At 39.4% G+C, this 27,042-nt stretch overlaps 1 protein-coding gene across 1 annotated transcript in view; it reads left to right on the top strand.

The window, feature by feature from the left end:
* MXRA5 (matrix remodeling associated 5) overlaps positions 1 to 27,042 on the top strand; it is a 417,732-nt gene that overhangs the window by 339,290 nt on the left and 51,400 nt on the right. The window contains exon 6 of the mRNA XM_044072449.1: positions 2,672 to 3,575. Within this exon, the coding sequence (XP_043928384.1) occupies positions 2,672 to 3,575 (904 nt within the window). The remainder of the gene's footprint in view (positions 1 to 2,671; positions 3,576 to 27,042) is intronic.

Genomic DNA, 27,042 nt, shown 5'->3' with positions numbered 1-27,042 from the left:
AACAGTTCTATGATTAAAATGCAGTAAGTTACTTTCTTCAGTTAGAACAGCAGCACACTTTTGTCATTTTTGCTGATTGCTTCAGAAATTTCTATCATGCATATATGCTTCATACTGCCAGAACAGTTTCCTATTACTTTTCTTCCAACAGCTTAATACATTCACTCTGTTTATATTGGTGGGAAATTTGACAGTTATTTAATTTCACTTTCCCAGTACTTGCCATCTGCCTCTGTTTGATATGCCATGTACTTTGATTAGTACTTATTTAAGAATTTACTTAATGCACTTCAAATATCACCAACGTTAGACTCACAGTAGCTCAGCACAAATCACAGTTTGCAAAGAAAATGGGTGGAGGGCATTTCCTCATCAAGCGAGTTTTCTCTTTGTATAAGTGAGGAAAGCAACCCATAATGGGTCTGTACTTGGTGGAATCAATTTGAGGGTCAAAATATGGGAGAATTTTGTATAGGTGGATCAAACATTACCTGCTGCATAACCATCAATGTAATATTAGCAAACATTCTTGGGATTCATTGTGTGGTTTAAACCCCATATGTGCAGCTCCACACACACCCCACTCAAATTGCTAGAGGAAATTTTACTGAAGCAGCTATGGATAAATTGGTACTATATGCCACTGATATCTAGATGTTTACTTGTATTCCTGTTTTTTTTTAATAATCTGCTGGAAGCTGCCAAGACCCCCTTGTGGGGGCAAAACTTTTTTGAAAGGGATAAGAAGGAGTCCAGTTCTACTTTCTGAAATAAACCAAATTTTTGTGTGCTTAACATCTCTGAGTGTAATTCAATCTATTCTGTTTTACAGTTTCCTTTTGTGATGTTGTTAGATAATTATCAGATCCATATATATTATTTGGTGGCATTGGCATAATGGTTAAAGTCTTTACCTCAGGAACACAGGCTACAGAGCTTGACTCTTTGTAATGTCCTTAAGCTCAACTTGGTAAGCAATATGTCTGAGTGATTGTTTTTCTCTGTGTGTGTTCAAATCCCAATGTAATCTATTTTTTCAGGCCCCAGTGGCCTAATGGATAAGGCACTAATCTTCTAAGCCAGGGATTGTGAGTTCAAGTCCCATATGGGGTGATATAGTCTTTGAGATTGAATTTAGCATAATGGTTAAGGTCTTCACCTCAGAGATTTCTCGATGAAGTCTCTCCCCTTTTGTTCAACCCTACACTGTGGGCTGCCCCGACTTGATTGTACTTCTACATGGATATAAAGTCTAAGAACTTAAAATATGATATCTGTAATACAATGAAGTCAGTGAAAATACACTAGCACTAGCATATGCAAAATATAGTTGTCTGCTTTAACTAAACCAAGGAAAAACACACAATCTAAGTTGCGTTTATAAAGCTTTGAGGATGTTCTTCCTGCTGTCACCCTGGGCAAGGTGCAGTGAAGTTAAAATGACCATACAAAACAACTGAGGGAAAACATGAAGAAGAAAGTAAGGAATGGGATAAAAGCTTAAAGTAGAAAATGCAACTCAGTCATTTTTCATCTGTTTTGCCAATTTCAGCCACTGAAAGATATGTGCCTAAATTATGTAAGAGAGATAACTCAAGGACAGTATGTCTGTTGGAGATGCAATTTGTCTTGGGGTACTTATTGTTGGGTTTGACCTATATTCAAATAAAACATATGTGCAAAACCTTCAGTAAAGTAATGAAAAAAAACACCTTTAGTTACCTGAAGTTTCTTTTAGATCAGTGTTCAAAATATCTCATCGAGAACAAGGACAGCTTCTGTTCACTGATACAAACTCTTGACAAATTCAGATTTTTTGATGTTTCTGCAGTGGAAAGTATTTGTCTTACTGCCAGAAAAAGATTTCCAAGAACACATTTGGACTTGCATTTTCTTGGTTGGCATAGTGGCTTTGTTATTGGTTGCTGCATCACAGTGCTTAGTATTTTATTCCAGCTTGCTTCCTGAGTGGAGTGTTTGCCTTCTGTATGGAGTCTGGATGTATGATGTTGAGTGCTGCATTTTTTCCACATCCCAAGAAGATGCTGGCAGTCTGTGTGTGTGTGTGTGTGTGTGTGTGTGTGTGTGTGTGTGTGTGTGTGTGTGTGTGTGTGTGTGTGTATATCCTGAGATAGAATGACATTCTGTCCAGGATTAGTTTGTCTGTCTTGCACCAAATGAGTGCTATGAAAGGTCGCCAATTCATCCATGACCCTGAGTTGGATAAAGCAAGTACTGGAGAATTAAATAATGAATTAAGTAAGATCTTATTCCTTACTCCAGTCACATGGAAATTGTTTCCAGTAAACAATACTTCAAAAGCTGTGGTTTTATATATCTTAGGTCCTCAGGGAAATATTAACTCATCTGAACTTTAATCTCTCTATACATTTTGTGACAGTGTAAAATTCTAACTCAAAATTGATAGACACTTAAATGTTCTTGTCTTACTGATTTAGTATAAATGGGGCTAGTGGGGGCATATAATACTGCAGTGCTTAACTACAGTACAATCTCTTGAGTTCTGTTTTTGTGAGCTAGAATAATTGGCCCTTTGCTTCAATGTTTTTTCTTGCAGTGAAATTTCCTTAATTCATATTGGTTTGCTGAGCATGTCACTAAATGGAAGCGTGTTAGTAGCAGTTTTCTAAATAACTCATTGTTTTCACAGGTGCTGTAATGACAGAAAACACAAGAATACAGAGATTTGAAGTTTTGAAAAATGGAACATTTATTATACGAAAGGTTCAACTTCAAGACCGTGGACAGTACCAATGCACAGCACGAAATCAGTACGGCATTGACAGAATGCTCATCACATTAAGTGTTTTGGCTCAGCAAGCCAAAATATTAAGCTCAAACTTCAAAGATATTACTGTTTACTTAGGAGAGCAAGCCATTATTGATTGCAAGGCAGGTGGTATGCCATCACCACGGATTACTTGGATTCTACCAAACAGAAAATTAGTACATGATTCAATGACTACAGCTGAGGAAAGAATATCACAGCTTGATAATGGAACTCTACTAATTAAAGAAGCTACTTTTACTGACAGAGGTGTCTATAAATGCATAGCTAGTAATGCAGCAGGAGCAGATACTCTCTCAGCTAGACTGCATGTTGCAGCATTGCCACCAATTATTCAGCAGGATCGAAAGGAAGAAATTTATTTTACTCCTGGTCAAAATGTCTACATTCACTGCAGTGCAAAAGCAGCTCCACCTCCAGCCATACGATGGATGCTTTTTGATGGTACACAGATTCGACCATCACAGTTTGTCAATGGAAATCTTTTTGTCTTCCCAAATGGAACTCTTCTCATACGCAATGTATCACCCAAAGATAGTGGCAGTTATGAATGTGTAGCTATGAATGTTGTTGGGATGTCAAAAAGGATTGTAAGCTTGAGTGTTAGAAGACTCTCTTCTAATGCCAAAATCACTGGTACATCTGCTTTGACAACAGATATAACTTATGGAAGTACTCTTCAACTGAACTGCACAGCAGCAGGTGACCCAGGGCCTAGAATATTCTGGAGACTGCCATCTAGAAAACTTGTTGATTCATTTTACAGGTAACTCACTCTTTATACAATATTGCTTTTTATTTATTTATTTATTTTATTAATTGTATAGAAAACTACAGATGTTTGAATTAAATGTATTTGATTGTACTTCAGTAATTTCACATATGCATTTTCCAGTGACTGTTGTTCATTGGTATTATAAAAGGAATCAGGTAGGCGGTATAATATAAATCTGAACACGTGATGCATGCACCTTATACGGCAATAGTGGACTGACTTTCATAAAATCCTGTGCAATTTTATTGTATAGCAATTATTCATTAAATGTAACAAGTTTACTTCTGTCTTTATTCTATAGGTAAATAAGAGGCATAAATAGATAACTACATTTATTCATTAGTAGTGTTTTTCTAAATGCCATGTCATTTCTCAGAAGAAAGAATACATTTGCTTCAGTTTCTAAAATCTATGTTTGAAACTTGAATCATTTTTTTACTTTCTGCTACAGACATGCTCATTGATTCACATTAGTCAGAAGCAGTGAATTTATGAGATTTGTCTCTTCTAGAGTGAATTCCACTGAGAAGCCCAGATATTTTCTGATGAATGTGGCACCAAATCAGAGTTTGTTGTTGCTGTGTGACAGCTCACATTGATGATATGACAGAGGATGAGTTGCATTCTAAATAAGTACAAAATAAAGCAATTTGTTTGATCTGATAACAGGCAGACAGTTCATAGGTTCATAGGTTGGTACTAAGCTATTGGCCCTAGGGCCTATACAAGCCTAGCCATAACAATTCCCTGGATATTTCTTCCCACAGTATTTACTTCCCTGGACCCCTGTCTAGCAGGACGACTGACGTGATCCCCGAGGTGAATTTCCTATCTCCCATCCTATCATCAAGGTTCTTTTTGAAGAGGGCCAAAGAGCTTGACATGAATGGGTAGTCTGTTCCAGAGTCTGGGGAGTCTCTGAGTCAGGAACCTATCCTTCCAGCATGTTTTGTTCATTGTGATGACAAGGATTAGATCCCTGGAGCATGTGTCTCTGAGGTATTGGGATTTCTTTAAGTGTAGCATGTCCAACAGCTCTGGGTTTAACATGGCCTTGTATGTTAAGCAGAGATTGCCTCTGAGTAGACGATATGCAACAGAGTATAGGTGGAGTTTTTTTAGACGGTCAGCATAGGGCATCTGCTTTAGGCCTCTGATTCTTTAGTGAGGCATTTCTGTGGCCTTTCCAGTTGTTGCAGATGTCTTGAGAGGTACATACCAAATGGGGCATTGTATTCTATAATGGGTCTAACGAGGGATGAGTGCATTGAGACAATGACCTCCTTTTTCCTGGATGAAAAGCCCTTACTGATAAGGTGTGCCACATAGAAGGATTTCTTACTGTTGTGGCGATGTGGTTATCAAAGGTGAGACCACTGTCCACCTGTGTCCCTAAGTCTCTTATCACACTTTTGGTGTTTAGTGTACTGCCACCTATGTTATAATTCAAGGGTACATGTTTTTTCCCAAAGGGAATAACTATACATTTCATGGCATTGAGCTTTTGCCCATGGCTCTGGCACCAAGCATTTGTTTCTGTAAGGCCCTTTTGTAGAATATCCACATTATTTGGGGATTCAATAATGGCTCCCAGTTTGCAGTCATCTGCGAACGTTGTTAGACAGAGTCCCTTAGTGTTGGCCTGCACTTCAGAGAAGTACATGCCAAACAAGAGCGGTTTCAGGACTGAACCCTGAGGTACTCCACTTGTCTGGAGCTGGATTTGGAGTTGGCTACTTTTACAGTGTGGGTTCTGTCAGTAAGCCAGTTGGCAACCCGAGTGACTTAGGGATTAATGCACAGCTTAGTAAGTTTATCTACAATTCCATTGTGGGGAATGGTGTTGAAGGCCATGGCAAGGTCCAGATAGGCTGTGTGGACTACCTTACCCTTGTCTACGGCTCTGGAGACTAATTCGAAGAAGTCAGTCAAGTTCAGGAGACAAGATCGGCCCTTCATGAACCGAAACTGCATGGGGTCCAGTGTTTGAAGGTTGCCAATGTCTTTGTTTGCAAGTTCCATTATAATACTTTCCATGGCCTTGCAGATCAGGCTCATCAGACTGATGGGGCAGTAGTTCCTGGGATCCAAGTTGGATCCCCCTTTGTGGAGTGGGATAACTGTAGCTGTGCACCACTCAGTGGGCACAAAGCCTGAGGTGAGGCTATGATTAAACATAACACTTAGGTGAGGTACCAGTTCATTTTGTAGTTCATGTAGTACACAGCCTGGGATGTCATCTGGTCCCATGGATGCTGTATTCTTTGCTTTGGAGAGTGAGTTTTTTACCTTTGTGGCCATTATTACTGGACTTTGGCAATCTTTCAGTATTGAGATGGGCCCTTTAGGGGGTGAGAGGGGGTGAAGTTTGCACTGAATCGATCTGCCAGGATATTGGCAATATCCTTGGCATCAGTATATTTAATGGCAAAGAACTAACAATGGGACCAGCAATTCAGGCAGCAATCGTTCCTTTTATTTAATTGCAAAAGCACATACAAGAGTGAAAGAACATACCGGTTTCGGCTATAACATTAGTTAGCCTTCCTCAGTGTAAATGAAATCAAAAAACAAACGCTCTTTATTTAGCTTTAACAAGACATGTGACCATTCAGAATTGTTCATTTGGACCAGGTGTGAATAAAGCCCCTAACTCAATTATCCACTTCTTTTCTTTTTTATTTATTATATCATGCCAACCAGTTTTATTGTTCCTTGGTCCACTAATTTTGTCAATTATTGTAAAACTGAAAGATGCTTTAACATGTGTTAGGGTATGTTTGTATAGGGAATTCGTAATTTTGTGATTTTTAACTTCACTAAGGTGTTCTGACATCCTAATTCTTAGTGGTCTAGAGGTCTGTCCTTCGTAAAAAGCAGAACATTGACAACTAACTAAATAAATGACCCAATCGGTATTACAATTGGCAAAGAAAGGGATATCATAACCATGGGATGTATTTTTTCTACTGAAAGTCCTAGTTTTGAGAATATTTGGACAATGAATACAAAAAGGTCCACCTGAAACGGTGGTCTGTACTTGTGGGGTTTCCCCTGAGTTGTCCTTTTTTATAGTGGCTAAGAATGGATCCCAAATTCCTCCCTTTCCTGAAAAAGAAATGACATCTATCACCTAATATTGCACCTAGAGAGGCATCAGCCAACAATATATTCCAATGATGTTGCACATATTCCATCAGAGCGCCTGTGTTTCTACCATAAGTGACCATAAACCTGGGTGGGACTTACTGTCCTCATTTTTGTATTTATAGAGGAGAAGACTGTTATCAGGAGCCCTTGATACCAACACATCCAAAAATGTAATTTTGTCCCTATGATGGCTCAATGTAAAGTGAATTCCCCATCTGTTCCATTCAAATAACTCACAAATTCTTTGAGATATTCAACGTCTGATCTCTAGACCAACCAACAATCATCTTGATATCTTCTCCAGATATCCATCTCACCCATAAAAAGATTATGGGAGTCATCATAAATAAGCTGCTCTTCTATATATGCCATAAACAAATCGGCATATATTGGCGCAAATGATGCCCACATAGCGGTACCTTGAACTTGTAGGAAACATTTATTTTGATAAAGAATAATGTTCTCAGTAAATACATGTTCTGCAAAAACCAACAAGAATGTACTGAAACCAGGGAGGTAAAGTCCAGATATGTATAGCCAAAATTCAAAGGCATCTATACCAGCCCAATGAGGGATGTTGGTATAGAGGGCTGTCACATCCAATGTACATAACCAATCAGGCTCAAGTTGTGTTTCTGAAATCACTTGAAGAAACTTGGTGGTATCCCTGATTCTAGCCCGTACCCATTTCAATAATGGTTTAAGGTATTTTGTAAGGAAATGTGATAGGGGTTCTGTCAATGAGCCCCTCCCAGAAACAATGGGTCTTCCTGGTGGATTGATAGGATCTTTATGGATTTTAGGCAGAAATTAAATGTATTGTCGACTGGGATCAGAAATAGTTAAGTGTTGTTTGGTAGTTTTAGTAATGATGCTTTCCTCTATGGCTGACTCAAGAAACTCATCAATCTGTTTTTTGAAATCCAAGGTGGGATCAATGTGCATGTATGTATAATAGCGGGCATCCAAAAGTTGTCTCATGGCCTCTTCATCATGCCGTGTCCAATCCTGGACCACCACAGCTCCCCCCTTATCAGCCCCCAGGATGACCAGGTCATGATTGCTGGCTAGTTTTGAAATGCAATCTGTTTCAGTCTTAGAAATATTGTTCGGCTTGGGTGTGAGCCCACTAGAGAAAAAATGTAGATCTTTATGAATCATATTCTGAAACATAAGTGCATTGTGGTTCATAGGTGGCATAACCCCATATTTGTGGTATCTGAAATCATCCGACATATCCAATTCACTGTCCTGAAAAAATATTTTAAGATTAAGGTTTCTGCAAAATGTTAAAACATCATTAACAAAAGCATCCTCAGGGACAAAGAATCCTGGTATAAAAGATAACCCTTTATTTAGAATACCAATTTCGGCAGGAGAGAGGTTATAAGATGAAATGTTAAAAACATTTATTTCTTAGCAAACATTTGTATTAGTTCCTCCATGTTGGTTACTGCTCCTATGTTTCTCCCCCCCCCCCTCCTCCTCCTGGGTCTAAACCCAAAGGGCCATTAGAGTTCCTCTTTTTCTGTGCCAGTGAACCAGTGGTACCCACAATTTCCCCCTCAAATATACCTTTTTGTTAAACATTATATAAATATTATGTATCGTTTAAATTTATAACTTCAGAGCAAAATACTAAGGGCATTTTTGTATGGGCTATATATGTTGACAGATGCATGTATTTTTTCAACATATGGATAACTAAGGACCATTAATATTGAATCGGTTTTATACCAATGTTTAACAAAAAGGTATATTCCATCTAGCATATGATTTGTGCTTACGTCATTTGTCTGATATGGCAAACAAGGATTAGGACTGAAATGGATACATCGGCTGGCTTCTTTTCTGGTGGTTTATCATATGGAACTACCTAAGAACTTTGCAATTTTTGCCTGAACACTTATGACATTGAGTTTAAGCTATTTCATATGTTTGCGACCTAGCGGATGTATTTCTTGTCTTAACATCATATGTTTTGGAATGTTTTTGTATGGCACTTTGTTTATACTGGATAGGGCAACTTAATAATTGTTTCTTAGTCATGCTATATATACTTAAAGTATTGGCCTTATTTGGCATTTATGATTGATGTTAACATCTAATAATGCTATCGGTTTAATAGGTAGAGGTATAGAATTAGAAATATACTGGGTGACAATATTTTTGTTGGACTCTTTAAAAGAACCCTTCAGTTTGGTGATATTCCTGAGTACAAGTGGATATGTGGCCATGTGGCCACTATTGTGTAATTAGTACAGTTCGATTAGTAGGCCCATTGACATATCAAATTTGATAGTCCATTTAAAGTCGGTATTGTTTTATAGGCCGCATTGTTTGATTTTTCTATATGCCCCTTTGGATGAATTGATGTCTTATATATAAGACATCTATTTTTTGATGAGATATATTGGTGCTAGGTCATTTTCAGACTATATTTATTGTCTAAGTTTAGTTTTATTTTTTAAGCTGAGGAGTTGTGTGTATTTTTAACATCAAGTGGTACACTTTGATTTAATTGGTACAGATCTTTGTCCTAATAATAAACTGTAGCCATACTTTTTGGACTCAGCACTATGTTTAATTATATATAGGGGCTGATATTGTCTGGATATTAACATTGGATCACTAGAAATTTTGAACCTGCAAGTTTAATATAAGGACACAGCACCGCTGATTTAGTAATAATAGCAGGGACTGTTATTGTCCAGTTGGTAACAAGCACTGAGTGGAATTTGAATTGTTTTCCCGTCTGGCTCTGGGATTTTGAAGTGATAAAGGAGTGTCTTTTTTTAACCAAATGGGTTGACTTGACCAGGCACAGAAAATAAGTAGGTTTTGAATTTTTATTTATATGTTAGTGTACCACATGATGGATATTTCCAACCTGTTACGGGGGATTGCCTCGGACAGAGATGATTTGGCCATCTTTGGTTTAGACATTCCAATGGGGAAATGAATAGCACCAGTATAGTAACCAAAGATGAAGGATGTGAAAACATTTTTTTTTTTAACTTATAAGGCATATGCAACAGCTCAGAAACAATGACTGGCATTATAGGTTGTTTCGGGCTTATTTGATTAAAGAAATCACACCCAGGGTTTGTTTTGTATGCTTACAACCGCTGGTTAGTAATCCTGATGAGATCCTTCTAAAAACATGGGGCGAAGCTCAACAACAAGCCTCTCTCTGGTTTGCCGAAATTTTGGCCGAACATCATAACAGAACTATTGACAGTGAAACAGAGATCATAACTACTTTATGTGATGATGTTAAAAATATGAGGAATCACCCATTTATAAGTCCTGCTTGAAGAAACTTAGTCATGAACTCACTATTCTGGAAGAACAGCTTAGGGATAGGAAGAAGAGGAAATTCCTGAGGGATCAATCTGACTATGATAGAGTGGACCCCTTTAATATGGGTAAAGATAAGCATGTGCATTTTGTTCAATCTAGGAAATATCCACCCAAGAGAAAACGGCCAAGATCCATCTTAAAAAAGGGATCTATGTCCAGTACAGATACCTCAGGTGAAGAATTCTCTGGCTTGGAGGGGAAAATTGTGGGTACCACTGGTTCACCGGCACAGAAAAAGAGGAACTTCAGTGGCCCTTTGGGGTTAGACCCAGGAGGAGGGGGGGGGGGCAGGAAACACTGGAGCAGTAACCAACATGGAGGAACTAATACAAATGTTTGCCAAGAAATAAATAATGTTTTTAACATTTCATCTTATAACCTCTCTCCTGCTGAAATTGGTATTCTAAATAAAGGGTTATCTTTTAGTCCAGGATTCTTTGTCCCTGAGGATGCTTTTGTTAATGATGTTTTAACATTTTGCAGAAACCTTAATCTTAAAATATTTTTTCAGGACCGAGAATCGGATATGTCGGATGGTTTCAGATACCACAAATCTGTGTTTATGCCACCTATGAACCACAATGCACTTATGTTTCAGAATATGATTCTTAAAGATCTACATTTTCTCTCTAGTGAGTTCACACCCAAGCCAAACAATATTTCTAAGACTGAAACAGATTGTATTTCAAAACTAGCTAACAATCATGACCTGGTCATCCTAGGGGCTGATAAGGGTGGGGCTGTGGTGGTCCAGGATTGGACACAGTATGATGAAGAGGCCATGAGACAACTTACGGATGCCTGCTATTATACATACATGCACATTTATCCCACCTTGGATTTCAGAAAACAAATTGATGAGTTTTTTGAGTCAGCCATGGAGGGAAGGCATCATTACTAAAACTACCAAACAACACTTAACTATTTCTGATCCCAGTCAACAATACATTAACTTTCTGCCTAAAATCCGTAAAGATCCTATCAATTCAACAGGAAGACCCATTGTTTCTGGGAGGGGCTCAGTGATGGAACTCCTATCACATTTCCTTACAAAATACCTTAAACCATTATTGAAATGGGTATGGGCTAGAATCAGGGATACCACCGAGTTTCTTCAAGTGATATCAGAAACACAACTTGAGCCTGATTGATTATTATGTACATTAGATGTGACAGCCCTCTATACCAACATCCCTCATTGAGCTGGTATAGATGCCCTTGAATTTTGACTATACAAATCTGGGCTTTACCCCCCCTAGTTTCAATACATTCTTGCTGGTTCTTGCAGAACATGTATTAACTGAGAACATTATTTTTTATCAAAATAAATGTTTCCTACAAGTTCAAGGTACCGCTATGTGGGCATCATTTGCGCCAATATATGCCGATTTGTTTATGGCATATATAGAAGAACAGCTTATTTATGATGACTCCCATAATCTTTTTATGGGTGAGATGGATAGCTGGAGAAGATATCTGGATGATTGTTGGTTGGTCTAGAGATCAGATGTTGAATATCTCAAAGAATTTGTAAGTTATTTGAATGAGAACAGATGGGGAATTCACTTTACATTGAGCCATCATAGGGACAAAATTACAATGTTGGATGTGTTGGTATCAAGGGCTCCTGATAACACTTTAATTACTGAAGTGTATCGTAAATTCCCTGAATATAACTCTTTGCTCCAGGGCCCCAGCTGTCATCCACCTCATATTTGTAGGAGCATTCCCAAATCACAGTTTATGAAGGTTAAACAGATTTGTTCTGAGCCAGCCAAGCAAAAATACTATAGGGATAACTTGAGATACAGATTTAAGGACAGAGGGTATAAAATGGGGGATGTCTTACAAGCCCAGAATAAGGTTGATAATGTGACACGGGACAGTCTTCTCCTCTATAAACACAAAAATGAGGACAGTAAGTCCCCCCAGGTTTGTGGTCACTTATGGTAGAAACACAGGTGCTCTGATGGAATATGTGCAACATCATTGGAATATATTGTTGGCTGACGTCTCTGTAGGTGCAATATTAGGTGATAGGTGCCATTTCTCTTTGGGGAAAGGGAGGAATTTGGGATCCATCCTTGGCCACTATAAAAAAGGACAACTCAGGGAAACCCCACAAGTACAGACCATCCTTTCAGGTGGACCTTTAATAGGTTGTCACCCTTGTGGACATTGTGTTCATTGTCCAAAAATTCTCAAAACTAGGACTTTCAGTAGTAAAAATACATCCCATGTTTTTGATATCCCTTTTTTTGCCAATTGTAGTACTGATTGGGTCATTTATTTAGTTAGTTGTCAACGTTCTGCATTTTACGTAGGACAGACCTCTAGACCACTAAGAATTAGGATGTCAGAACACCTTAGTTAAGTTAAAAATCACAAAATTACAAATGCCATATACAAACATACCCTAACACGTTAAAGCATCTTTCAGTTTTACAATAATTGACAAAATTAGTGGACCAAGGAACAATAAAACTGGTTGGCATGATATACTAAATAAAAAAGAAAAGAAGTGGATAATGAAGTTAGGGGCTTTAGTCACACCTGGTCTAATTGTGCAATTTTGAATGGTCACGTCTTGTTAAAGCTATATAAAGAGTGTTTTTTTTTATTTCATTTACACTGAGGAAGGCTAACTAATGTTATAGCCAAAACTGGTATGTTCTTTCACTCTTGTATGTGCTTTTGCACTTAGATAAAAGGAATGATTGCTGCCTGAATTGCTGGTCCCATTGTTAGTTCTTTGCTCTTCATGGTTTTTGGGACCTGGCAGTAGCCGTACGTGCAGGTTTCTTTGCAGTTGGGGTATCAGTATATTTAATGCCATTCTGTTGTAGCTCAGAGCAGATCTGAGCATTGCTATTTAGATTCCTGACATAGTTATAGAATGCCTTGTGGTTGTCTTTGGAATCTTTGGCAATTTTATTTTTGTAACTAGCTTTGGAGGATTTTATGAGGGATCTCAGCTTCTTTCTGAGGCTGGCAAGGGAGTTTTATGCATCCTGGGATTTTCCTCTTTTCTGCAACAGTTTCTTCCTTTTGTTGTAAAGTTTGTTTATGGCAAGGGACCACCAGATTGGCTTCAGTTTTTTGGAGGAGGGCATCTTGGTTCTGTCGTGGATGGCACAATTCATGCACGAGTGGATGTGCTCGTACAGTTCCTTAATGTAAGATTCAACAGTCGAACTTTCAGTTCCCGTCTGCATGGGTGTCATGAAGTTTGTCACTTTTGACTTGAGTAGCATGAAGTTGGCTTTGGAGAAGTTTTTTATGGAGGTTTCCTTACTGGGGGGTGGGGATGGCATGTGGATGTCAAGGGTGATTAGCTTATGGTCAGACCTGACCAACAAGGTGGTGACCATAGGTGTGGAGCATTGATTTCCCATGTTGGTAATGACCAGGTCTAGGATACTAGAGCCCCTGGTGGGACTAAGGATTAGTTGATCCAGGGTGTTGGAATTTATGAATTCCATGAACCGTTGGGCAAAGGTGTTAGTACATGAGTAGTTTTCCCAGTTACTGGCAGGGTAGTTTAAATCACCCAGTATCAGGGTGTTTGGTTGTATCTTAATATTTTCCACTATGTTTAGAAAGGTGCAGTGAGAATCTTGAGGCATGGTGGGGGATCTGTAGCAAGCTACAATTTAGATTGCAGTTGTACCTAGTGTTAGTTGCAACAGGAGAATTTCAAACGCTTTGTTTTGGGCAGCTAGCCTGGTGTTGTGAATATCCTTGGTGAATAAGGACATTCCTCCACCTTTAGTGTTTCGGTCCTGGTTTGGTGGCCAAAAAGTGTCATGAGAGTTGTAGCCTGGTATTGCAGGGGTGTTCTCTGGAGCCTTGAACCAGGTCTCAGTTACTGCGCACATATCGATATTCTCCATTTTTAGGAGTACCTCAAGAGAGTGCATTTTGAGGTTTAGACTTCTAGCATTGAGTAGCATTACCTTCAGATTTTGCATGATTGTAGCTGTTATGGTGGTGGTTTTGTCCTTTGAACTTTGCCTAAAAAAGGCACTATAGGTGTGGCAAGAGCTTTAGCCAGTAACCTGAATCCCAGGGGCGACAGGTGCCGACCATCTCTGGCAAAGCATCTTGGTCTGTCAATCATGTCATCTCAGACAGACAGATACTGGATCCCCTTTGAATGACACCAGAAGCTTAGCCAATTGTTGAAGTCAGTCATTTTGTCAACATTCCAAAAGTAATTCCATTAGCATTATTTTCCCATTATCACACATGCAACACTTATTCAGTGATAGTGGGTAATGATCAGTGTATTAGGACTCATAGAGAAGAAAACTGTCCTCTTTTGTAAGCTGCAAGTATAGCTTCATATAATGTGTAATTGTTTATGTCCATCCACTGTATCTTTATGTTACCTGCAAATAGGTTCATAGGTTTATACTAGGTTAACAACCACTGGGGCCTTAATACGTCTAGCCAAACATTTCAGTTATATCCTGCATGTTTATATGCCTTAGAGGTTATTTTAAGGGGTATATATATGCTAGGATGGGATTTACAGGCTGTCTGTGTCCATTAGAGATATAGGTGCTAGAGCTGAGGTAGGTTTCCAATTTCCCATCCAAGGATACAGATTTCTCTTGAATAGAGTTCTGCTTGACATAGACAGGAAGCCTGTTCCAGAGAAGAGGAATTCTTTGAGACACATATCTGTCTTTCCAAATTGTCCTATTTATGTCACAAGCAAACTTTAAATCCCTAGATTGAGTAATTATGTTGCTGTTCATTTTGCACATATGCAAAAGATCCATCAGAGGGGGATCCAAGGATGCCATGTATGCCAGGCATAGATTGCTTCTCAACAGTCTATATGAAACAGAGTATAGAGAGTGGGCTTTTAGGTGATCTGCACTGGACATTTTGTTTATGCCCTTCATCTTTCTTAGAAGGAATCTCTGTGGAAGTTTCATTTGTTGCATGTGCCTGGTCAGGCACATACTGAAGAGGGTGTTGAACTCAATGATGGTCCTGATGAGGACTGAATACAGAATACAGTGGAATGGTGATCTCCTTGGATCAAGATGCCAAGCCCTTGCTTATGAATTAAGCAGTATAAAATGATTTCCTTACTACCTTAGAGACATGTTGGTCGAAGGCCAGGTCACAATCTACATATATACCCAAATCTCTGAATGTTGGTTCTACCATTAAGGGTGTGCTGTTGATGAGATAATTTCATAAGGTGGCTAACTTTCCAAAGGGTACTATTATGCATTTATTTGCATCGATTTTTAAACCATGGTTTTGGTACCAGTCATTTGTCAGTATGTGTTATGGGTTTCTTGGGTCATAGAAGGTTACTTACAGCTTACCAGCATGTGACATGTGACTTTGCCTATGGAACTCTTGATCTAGAGAAGCTCAATCATGTCATCCTGCTTGACTAGTCTTGAGGTGAATTTATTGATATAGATTGAGACACCTCCACCTTTGATCCCTGCCTGTGTAGTAGCTGGCCTGAGTGTATGGAAGGTATTGTAGCCCTGCCCTGCTGGAGTGCTTTCCAAGGCTTTAAACCATGCCTCAGTAGCTGCACAGATGTCCATAGACTCCTGGTATTGAGAGTAACACCTTCAGATTCCACTGCTTTGCTTTTGCTAAATCAAAATATTTGTCAGAGAAAAAAAGTACTATGGTGAGGACAATATTTTAGCTAATATTCAAAGGCCTAGAAGGGACATGTGCAGATCATCCTTAGCAAAGCAATGTGGTCTGTTAACCATATCCTTCCATGCTGACAAATATTATACCAACATGGAATGACACCAAAAACTGTCAATTACTGAAATCAATCATCTTTTGTTCATGTTGTGGCATCATCCTTAGTGGCGGTAGAATGCTATTCAAAGCTAGGCACAAACCAGACTGGGACGCATAGTCTGAGAGTTCCAGAATGTCTCTCTTCCATGAACTCTACAGAGGTATGGCTCAGGTGATTTACACACACATGGATTATGAATAAGTCATACTGGTACTTGTGGTTTAATGAATTGAATATGAGAGTGATAGACAACTGATCATGAATTTGTTATTATTTAGCCTGGTAAGCAGGACCTCTGTATGTCTCACAATGGAGTCTCCTATGATTTAAATATTGGGTAGTGTGTCGGCTTACCTTATGAGCTTTGTAGTTGAGGCTCCAAAGGGTGTGGCTGTGTGTGGTGTATTGGATGCCGTTTTGATGGACTACTTGTGGGGTTTCTGAGGATTCTTTTTGTAAACAAATGTCTAAGAGTTTTTTGGAGTTTAGGAAGATCACTTTTAAGTGCATTAGCAAACATTATTCTATTTGTTGGGCCAGCACTATGGGTGGTGGGTGTATTGCTTCAGTTGCTCACAAACTGGTATTTTCAGTGCTTTTGTGTAACAGATCTTGCCTCAAATGACAATGTGTAATTACATCTCTCATACACTTTATCCATTTCTCTAAGGAGTATTTGGTTGTCAGTGAACATGAGACAATACCTACATTGACTCAGGATGCCCTTATCCACCAGGCTGCCAGCTGAGAAATCGGCAAAGTGTCCATCCACAGTGTCAGATCTTTTTTAGGTGAAATACAAAGGCTAACTTGGGTGCTGTGTGGGTAGATTCTACAACTAGGCTATATATGACTGAAATCATGCAGCAGCGCTCTTCAGCATGCAAAGAAGTTGCTCTTTGAGCAACTAAATACTTGGTGAAGTTACAGGGAAGGTTTAGTTTCTGTCTGCAGCTATGCAAGGCACTGGTAAATGCCACTGCTGATGAGCAGCAGAATTTATAGACAGAAAGAGAAATGATTAAACCAACCAAAATTCCCTGTAGCCAATGAAATTATCTCATTTTATTTCTCTTGGTGTGTTTCACAACTCAAACTGTACAGGCCACTTTTCTCTTGCCACTGGAACTCCAGCCCAGTTTTTGTAATGTAAAAAGGTTTAATTAGACAAAAGGGAAAAAAGGTGCCAGAGTCAAATAAAACAACTAGCTACAAGTAATTAGAAAGTGATTCTAAGCAGACAAGAATGTAATAAAGAAAGTGATTTAAAATCACAGTAGCAGCAGATAGACCAAAGAAAAGCAAATCCATTCTACAGTAATGAATTCCGGAATACCAAATAAACATTTGAAAATACAGCAGCAAACGTCATAAATAACACAGAAAAGTGGAATATTTCATTTTAAAGTACTTATCTTGTCTTGAATGGCATCAGATGCAGGCCTAATATTCTGACAACACAGGAAAGGATGCCAAGCATGGAGCTTTGTCGAACTGAGCCAAGAGCTGAGCAAACATGCCAAATATATAGACTCAAAGGAAAGCGACAAAACTAACTAAAACCCTCTGGACAATGCAATTATTTATCTTTTAGGCTCCCATTGTGTTTCCCAACTCAAACAAACTAAGCAACATTTCTGCTGCCCCTAGAATTTCAGTCTTAGCCTTCTTACTGTAAGAACACACGTTAGTTAACCAAAAGTGAAAATGTGCCAGAAACAATCAAACAACTAGCTACATTTCATTCTCACTTTAGGCCTCACTGTATGTTTCTTAATGTGGTCAAAACAGGCTACCTTTCCACTGCCAGCAGAATTGCAGAAACAGTTATCTTAAAGTAAAATCACACTTTTGTTATCCAAAAGTGAAAAGGGACCAGAAACAATGCCAGCAGTTGCCTAAATCAAGTAATTTTCACTTTAAGACTCCCTGTGTATTTCCCAATTTGGACAGACCAGGTTACCTTTCATACTGCAACTAGAATGACTAAATCTGTATGCAATGCTGTAAAGAGAAGTTACATAATTACCTTGTCATATCATTTATGCAGAATGAGTGATAAGATGGATGTTATGACAAATGATTCAGTTTATGTTGAAGGGAAGTGATGAAAACTGTGAGTCAAGTTTTCTCACGTGTTTGAAAGAATGTTGACCTTGTTCATCTGTTGTGTTTTCATTTTGGTATTGCTGAGTTATATCTCTGGTTTGCTTTTGTAAAATCCATGCTCATTTTACTGTTTTTCAGTTTTAATGTAAGGCTCCAATTTTGATTCCATTTCTTAGAAAAAACACATCATATATTAGTCATTTTTTTCTGGTGGTTAGCAGTAATATTTTTGACTTTTTAATTCTGGGTGTTTTAAATCTACATCATTTCAGTACTGAAAGTGTAACAGTGTGAGGCAAGATGCACTGTGGCTCATTTACAGCAAATAACTGACCAGAAATTCTGTAAAGTATCAGTTTTCTGACAGATACCACTTTGTAGTAGACAACACAATCCTGCTTGACAGTATGGACTTGTACTGGATATTGGGTAAAGATTTGCTTCACTGGGTTATCTGTTTGCTGGAAAAAAATGCAAACATCCAGGAACCGTATTTTGAATAAGCACATGCCTTACAAGCAAACGAGAATCAGATGACATTATACATGTGCACTTAACCTTACAGGTTGGACACACTGTAGTATACAATATCTGATATTTAATGTTCTGCTACAAGTCCATAAATGACTTAACCTTACGGGATACTTAAAGGACACACTGTACTATACAATATTGCATATTTAATGTTCTGCTACAAGTCTGTAAATGCTTCTCTCACTATAGGGTATTCAGCAAAAGCAGCAGTAGTCTGAGCCTCTCTTCATATGTTTTGTAAAGCAATGCACTCCTTGTAGAATTATTAATGTACCAGAAAGTAACCCCCAAACTGCATCATGTGCTTGTAAAACTGGCAACAGTAGATGAAGCGTGCAAACATATTATCATAATTGGCATCTATATTCCTCCAGGGGACTGTATCACTACTTTGGAAAATATCCTAGACTGCATTTCTAATACACTACCCCATGAAACTATTATATTAGAAGATCCTAACATTGATTGGAGAAGCTGCAATGCTCAAAACCCCACTAATCATATAAACCTTCATGGATTTACCCAACTCATTCAACCACCAGGCTAGACAAAACTTCAAACAAATACTCCATTCTAGACTGGATACCCAAAAATAGACCAGACCACTCTGCTCACTCAGGCTGTCTCCCAGACAGTTTTAGTGACCATCTTCCAAGCTACCTACTAAGACAATGGCTTAACTGCACCAAACTCACACTACATCAGCAAATAAGAAACAAAAAATCCTTGAACCATGACCACTTCCTCTATATCCTCAAACACTGCAACTGATCCCCTCTTACAGTTCTGACCCTAGATGATGCCATTAATTACTTCACTAGCACCTTCCTATCTATCCAAAATGAACAAGCCCCACCCAGGACCATTAGAGTTAAATCAAACTTTGCCCCATGGTTAAGCAGTGAAACCAGGTCAATGCTAAAAGCAAGGCATAAAGCATGGGTACCTTGCGAATAAATAAAATCCCAAGTTACTAGGCAATTCTACTGTGAACTAAGAAAAAAAGTTAAAAAGCAAATACAACAGGATAAAATAAACTATTAGTCTGAAGTACAAACTAAACACCACAATAACCCCCAAAAATTCTGGACTGCAAACAGCAACACTCTCTGACCTGGAAAAGCTAGTACATACCCTCCCACTACAAAAATCAGCACTGACTGTATAGTCATACACTTTAACACCTACTTCACAGAAACCATTCTACATCTTTCTAATAACCAAACCCATACTACCACCTCAAAAACTTACTCCTCAACAAAACAACTCCAGCTTCTCCCTTCAACCTGCCTCAATAAACACTATTAAAAAACTTCTTAGAAAACTAAAGCCCACTTCTCTAGCTGCTGACCACTTACCACCTGAGTTCTTAAAACTATCCGCTGAAGTAATTACATATCCAGTCACCATTGTATTAAACAGATCTATAGCAGAATAATATGGTCCCACCATCTGGAAAACTTCATACATCACTCCACTCCACAAAGGTGGTAATTCTACTAAAATGTCTAACCACTGCTCTATCGCAATCCTATCCCCACTATCTAAAATACTGGAAAAAATTGTTCATAAGCAAATAATGGGTCACATAGGTACAAACCAACTGTTAGCCATAACACAACATGGCTTTTGCCCACACCACAGCTCCACCACTGCACTTATGTCATTCACAAACACGGTTAACAACCACAGGAATAATGGTAAGCATGTATCCACCATCTTTTTAGACTTATCAAAAGCTTTTGATATGGTAGAGCATAACAAACTCCGACATGCCCTCTCTGACCTGGCCTTATCACATTCTACTCTTGGCTGGTTCCAAACCTACTCAGTTGGAAGACAGCAAGCAGTACATTGGCACCAAAGTCTATCTCCTCTACTTCCTGTCACCCTAGGAGTCCCCCAAGGGTCTATTCTTGGCTCCATACTCTTCTCCGTATTTACTAACAATCACTATACTGCAACCCCTTCTGCCACAATTATCTAATATGCTGATGATTCCAGAATAATATTTGCTGCCAGTACCCTTCAAGAGCTACAAACACTCATTTAATCATCTTTTCTCAAAATAGAATTCTGGCTAACAAACTCCCGCTTAATTTTAAACCCCAGTAGGACAAAACTCATGCTATTCCATCCCAATAAAGCTACTACACCCACAGTATCTTTCCAAATTGCCTCTGCAAATAACACTATTATCATCCCCTCTCCACACACCAAACTGTTGGGTATGGAAATAGACAACAATATGAAATTCAACATCCACATATCCCAATGAATTAAAAAAGTCCACAAAAACTAGGTAAACTATATAGGAACAAGCAGTATCTCATGAAAAACACAAGAATAATTATTGCCCAAATTCATTTGACCTCAACTCTTCTTTATGCATACCCATACTTATAAACCTCAGGAAAACTAAACTGGCGAAACTAGAATCCTTTTACAATAAAACAGCTAGGTATGCAGCAAACACTACATTCAGATCTCACCACTGCTCTGCCAAAAATCAGTTAAACTGGTTAGAGCCTCCCCAACTCTTACACCTATCCGGCTTAACATGATTTATAAAATCTTTTATCAATTTGAAAATACTCAATCACTGCAAGGTTTACTAGAGTCTTATTCCTGTAGCAGAATTTTGCACACTAATGATAAATCCCTCTTACATATCTCAGCAGCACACAATTGTGCTGGAGAATCCATCTACTCACATTATATTGTCAATATTTGGAATTCTCTACCTAGTAACATCAAATTCAGCACTACTATAGCTAAATTTAAACAAACACTAAAAACTCACCTTACTATTAAATGGCTCTCTCCTTGTTCTAGAATTTACCACCACTCTTAGATAACCTTTTTTCATACTACCTCAAACTTCACTGTTGATTTATGTATTTTTATTACTATTAACTTATAAGCACCCACTCAGATAGGAACTCTAATAAGCAACAACAATTGCACAAATATAACTCAATTTTATCTGTCACCTTGTATGTCAAGTATATTTTATTCTAGTTGTATGTTTTTTTGTACAGAATTGCTACTATCAATCTCTGTAAACAGATATACTATGTCCAATTGTATATCTAGTTTTTAATGAGACTGCCTCACTTAGGCTACTGTTTGTTAATGTCTTCTCTGTTAAGTATATTTTGTTAACTATGTTTTGTCTTTTGTGTTTCTCTGTGTGGAGCTTTTCTCCCCAAGCCTCCTATGAAAAAGGACATTATGCAGTCAGACTATCCTGGCAAACAAATGTAAAATAAAATAAAATAAATAAAAACCCTGGCACATTGTATACAGCTTTTTTTCGAAATCTTTCAGCACACTGAAACAGGTATGAGAACTGCTTACCTGAATACCCCTAAATTGTCCAGATTTTGGAGAGATGCCCATATTTTTTTTTAATCAAACATTTTCTCCATTCTTCCTAAAACTAGAAATTATTTTGAGAAATGCCAAGAAGTTAACAGTAATGGCATTTAAAAATTGTCCCTAATTTGAAGCCTTTTTTTCTTTTTTTTTGTCCCCAATTCTGAAGGTAAAATTTGAGAGCTGTGCAACTCTGTTTCTTCATTCTAGTAAAATGGAACCACAGTGGCCGAAGCAGACATTCAGGACTGAGGAATGTGGTTGTCAGTGTCCACCAACAAAGCTTTTAATAAATATGGAGTATGAATACTCATTTAGAATAAAATCTAGAAAATATTGCTTGTTTATAGGTTCATAGGTAAGTACTAGGCTAGCTGGCATAGGGGGCCATTTCAAGCCTATCCAATTTCTCTTTTTGTGTTGAAAATAACCTATCACATTTGGTTATCGATTAGCCTTACCTATCCCATGATCGATAATTATATATTACCCCTAATGTGAATAAGTATGATCATGCCATAGATAGTAATGAGAGGTCCCATGCATGGGTTAAAGCATTTAGGAGGTGCCTTTCTCTGTTAGTAGTACAGGGGGAAGTCCTGGGTTAAATGTTTTGTTTCCCCACCCAAAGATCTAAGGTGTGTTTGAAAATGGACAAGGACAGACTTTTTTATGTGGATGGGGAGTCCGTTCCACAGCAGTGGTATCCCTTTGCAAAATATACCTGTCCCTCAAAACCATTCTGTTGATGTTGCAGAAGGGGTTTAGATCCCTAGACTGAGTACATCTGATGAAATTTGACTTGCTGATGTGCAGTGATTATTAGTAATGGGATGGAGGATGCCTTGTATGCCAGACATTGGTCATCTCTTAGCAGTCTGTGGGATGCCAGGTCAAGTGACAGGGCTTTGAGTCGGTCCATGTAGTACATATTGTTTAGGTATTGTAGCCTTTTAGTAAGGTATCTCAGTGGGCATTCCAGTTGTTGCCTGTGTCTGGACAGTTTCATGTCAAAAGCAGGACTGTTCTCAATGACTGACCTAATGAGGGCTGAGTAAATGGGGACAATGACATCACTAGATCTAGATACAGTCTGTTTGCTTGCAAGGTGTGCAGTGTAGAAAGACTCTCTTACAACAATAGCCACATGTTAGTCAAAAGTTAGGACACTGTCTATGTAAGTTCCCAAATCCCAAACTATTGGGTCAATGTCTAGGGGTATATTGTCAATGTGGTAGTTCCCCGGGTCGATGACGTCCCAAAAGATACAGTAATGCATTTTGTGGCATTTAGTTTCAGACCATGATTTTCACACCAGTTTTTTATTTGAGACAAACTTTTCTGCAAGATAGCTAAGTCATGTGGGGATTCAATGACTGCTACTAGCATGCAGCCATCTGTAAACAAGTCAGCCAGAGCCCTTTGGTATTTGCTTTATCTCAGAAAAGTAGACGCCAAATAGGCGCAGTCCTAGCACAGAATCCTAAGGGACTATGCTGATGAATGGTCTCTCTGTGCAGGTAACTTCCTCCTGTTTTGATTATCTGCATCCTATCTGTGAGCCAGGTGGCAATCCAGTGGGTGACATAGGGGTTTATTCCCAGCTTGTTGAGCTTTTCTACTATGCTTGACTGGAGAATTGTGTCAGAAGCTTTGGCCAGTTCGAGGTATGTAGTGATTTTCATTTTGTCTTTAATGCTTTTGTGACCTTTTTAAAAATATGCACCAGTTTGAGTAAGCATGACCTGCCCTTGAGAAATTCAAACTGAGATGGGTCTAGTGTTTGGAGAATGTTCTTCGTGTTTCTCTGCTGCAGTCATCACACTTGGGTTATCTGCCTGCAGGTAGCCCTCAGTCAGCCTGAATACCAGAGACTTAGTATTTCTGCGTAAGTTGCTGTCGCTGCAGGACTGACGTCAGGTCATCAGGGGTATAAAAACAGGCAGCCGACACCATTACATCAGTCTTTCTTGTCGAGGAGCCCAAAGCAGAAGCAGTTTGCACGAGTGCTGGTTGACCGCTACCTCAGTTTTTCGTTTAAGAATTGAATCATCCTGAAGTCTTCTAAAGCTTAGTACCCCGTTGGGGATCCTTTTATCTTGCTCTATCCGATGTCAGAAAAAGTTAACAATTATCTTGCCTGTGGAAAGCAAATACCACACCGAGATTTTCATTCTTACTGCATCATCTGTTTAGGCCCAGACCACGACATACCTCGCTGTCAGTTTTGTGCCTTGTTCAACGCCCGAACCATTCATCGTCAGGCCCTTATTGTCACTAAATACTTTCATTCTACCGATACTCCAAAAAAACATAAGGATAAAGACAGAGGCAGACCGCTCAGGTCCAAAACTGCCGGCAGCACTTCCGTTAAGCTAGTCGCCAGTTCGATGGTACTCAGGTGCTTTCTCAGCCCCTGATGCCTGCTTCTATAGATTCACAGGCCTCTTCTGAAACCCGTTCGGAGTCTGGTATGCCGCGCGACTCTTCTTCAGCTATGAAACCTGCGGATGTCTCTACCTTGGATGGGTCCGGGGCAGCTGAGCCAGCACCGGAAACTGAGGAAGTTCTTCGCACTACCGATGTTCGACACAAACTGACGACCTCTTTTGCGTCTTCAGTTCTGTCTAAAACTACAGAGTTTCTAAGGCCAAGAGTACATGCTACATCTAGAAAACCGATGACCAAAGCACATGTACCTGCTTCCTTGCCACGACATTAAATGATTAAAATGGCAGAAGACCTTATTATGCTGGTTAGGGGAAGCCAGCCCTCTCCTGCTAAGAGAAAAAGAGATCAGTTCCCTGCAGGTACAACAGACCAAGAGTCCAAAGACTCTGAGGTATCTGATTATGAGGACATGCCCTTATCTGCTTATGTGGATTCTGATGCAGAGGAATCCATTCCCTCTGCCTCTCCTCCAGAGGATTTTTCTTTTGGTGAAACCTTATATATCTTAAGAGATAATTTCCTTTGGGAATGCCAAGACTATCCTCAGTCCAAAAAGAGACTCAGAGAATTTCTTGATTTGCCACAACATAGGCCTTTAGCAATACCCCCAGTCCTGGAAGTTGTTGATGATGTCTTTATGGAATCCAGCCTTAGCCCTGATACTTTACCCCCTACTCCTAGGAAACCAGACAAGCACTACAGAGTACCTGAGTCTCACAAATTCCTTTGCAAAAATCCTACTGCTGATCCAGAGATCATTTCCTAAAGGTATCAAAGCTACTACAGCTAAGAATCCCACCCCTTCGGACAGGGATTCCAGAGCTTTCGACAGATGAGGTAAGAAAGTTTATACTTCTACAACTCTCGCCATTAGGGCTCTGAATTGCAGTTTCACATGCTGAAGTACCAACAACATATTATGGAACATATTCAGTGAAAAATAGCAACCTTTACAGATTGTGCCGAAAACAAAGACTTGCAAGAGCTTATGCATTTTGCAAGCCAAGTCAGCAAGCATACATTGCAGTTTGGTTTTGATGTCCTAGAAGCATCTTGCAGGACAGCAGTCACTGGTTCTGTACTGAGAAGGCATGCTTGGCTTAAGGAACAGGCCTTGCCAGACCATGTCAAATCAAAGTTATTAGACTCTCCTTTGCACAAGGACACTCTGTTTGGCACCAAAGCAGAAGAGGTTCTTAAAAAGATGGAAGAAAAAGTTAAATCTATGCAGACAGTTAAAGAATTCTTGCAAGTACAGCCTCCTAAATTCAGTAGGCATTGCCCCTCGAAACATTGGTCCTTTCCAGCCCCCTCAAGGCCATCTCAAAGCAGACCAAGGGGTAACAGACCACCCAGACTACAGTCTCAGGATATACAGAGATCTAAGCAATGGAGTGCCTCCACCTCCAAAGCAGGGAGTGCTAAGCCACCCCCTTATGGAAAGAATTCCCAATGACTTCCCAATTCCACTCCCCACCTCTGCCCAACTAATTGTGCCCCAGGAGGAAAACTTGCCCTTCATGCAAAAAAATGGATTTCCATCACCAAAGACTGATGGGTCCTCAAAATTGCATCCCAGGGGTACAAATTTTACTTCCACTCACTACCAACCTCAAACGTGTTCCCAGACCTTCCTCCAAACCAGTGGGGAGAGGCACAAAATCAGGTTCAATCCTTGCTCTCTATAAAGGAAATTCAACCTGTTCCTGCAGAACAGACAGGCCAAGGATTCTATTCCAGACTCTTCCTGATATCCAGAAAAGAGGGCACTTGGCACCCAATCCTAGATCTGTCAGTTCTCAACACCTTCTTGGTGGTACCAAAATTCAAAAAGCTCACCCTACAGCAGTCTACCTATGCTAGCCAAGGATGCCTGGTTAGTCACCCTCGACTTAAAAGAAGCCTATTTTCACATCCATGTAAGGGACTCATACAGGAAATATCTATGCTTCAGAGCAGGATCTATGCATTATCAGTTCTCTGCACGTCCCTTTGGCTTATGCACTGCTCCCAGAGTATTCACAAAATGCCTGGCCTCAGCCATTGCTTACTGCAGACAGAGAAATATCCAAATTTACCCGTACTTGGACGAATGCCTAATTCAGGCAGACAATCAGGAAATGCTGTTGCAACACCTGACATTTGTAAAAAATCTTCTAACCTCCCTAAGGTACACCATCAATGAAAGAAATCAAAACTTGTCCCCAGTCAAAAGATTGTATTCCTGGGAGCAAGCTTGGACACAGCATCCCAAATGACATTCCTCACTCCAGAAAACAAGCCTATCTGACAAACTATTTTACTCAAATGGCCACCAGAACCCAGCTATCTGCAAGGAAAATCCTGCAGGCCCTAGAGTTCATGGCCTCATGCATCCTACTAATTCCATATGCCAGACTGCATATGAGGAAACTTAATGGTACTTAAAAAGTCTTTGGTGCCAACATTCTCAGGACCTGGAAACCGTCATTCCTATCATACCCTGTCTAAGGACAGAGTTTCTTTGGTGGGCAGCAGCATGCAATCACAACAAAGGAGTGCCCTTTACTCAACCCCTTGCCATCTAGACCCTAACCACAGATGCATCAGACTATGCCTGGGGAGCACACATGGTTGGCAAGTGCATTCAGGGCCACTGGACCCCAAGTCAAATTCATCTGCACATCAGCCAAAAAG

This window comes from Protopterus annectens, chromosome 5.part0 (genome assembly GCF_019279795.1).
Source record: "Protopterus annectens isolate FY-2018-M chromosome 5.part0, PAN1.0, whole genome shotgun sequence".
NCBI lineage: Eukaryota > Metazoa > Chordata > Ceratodontiformes > Protopteridae > Protopterus > Protopterus annectens.
This window is presented reverse-complemented; position numbering and strand designations above follow the sequence as displayed.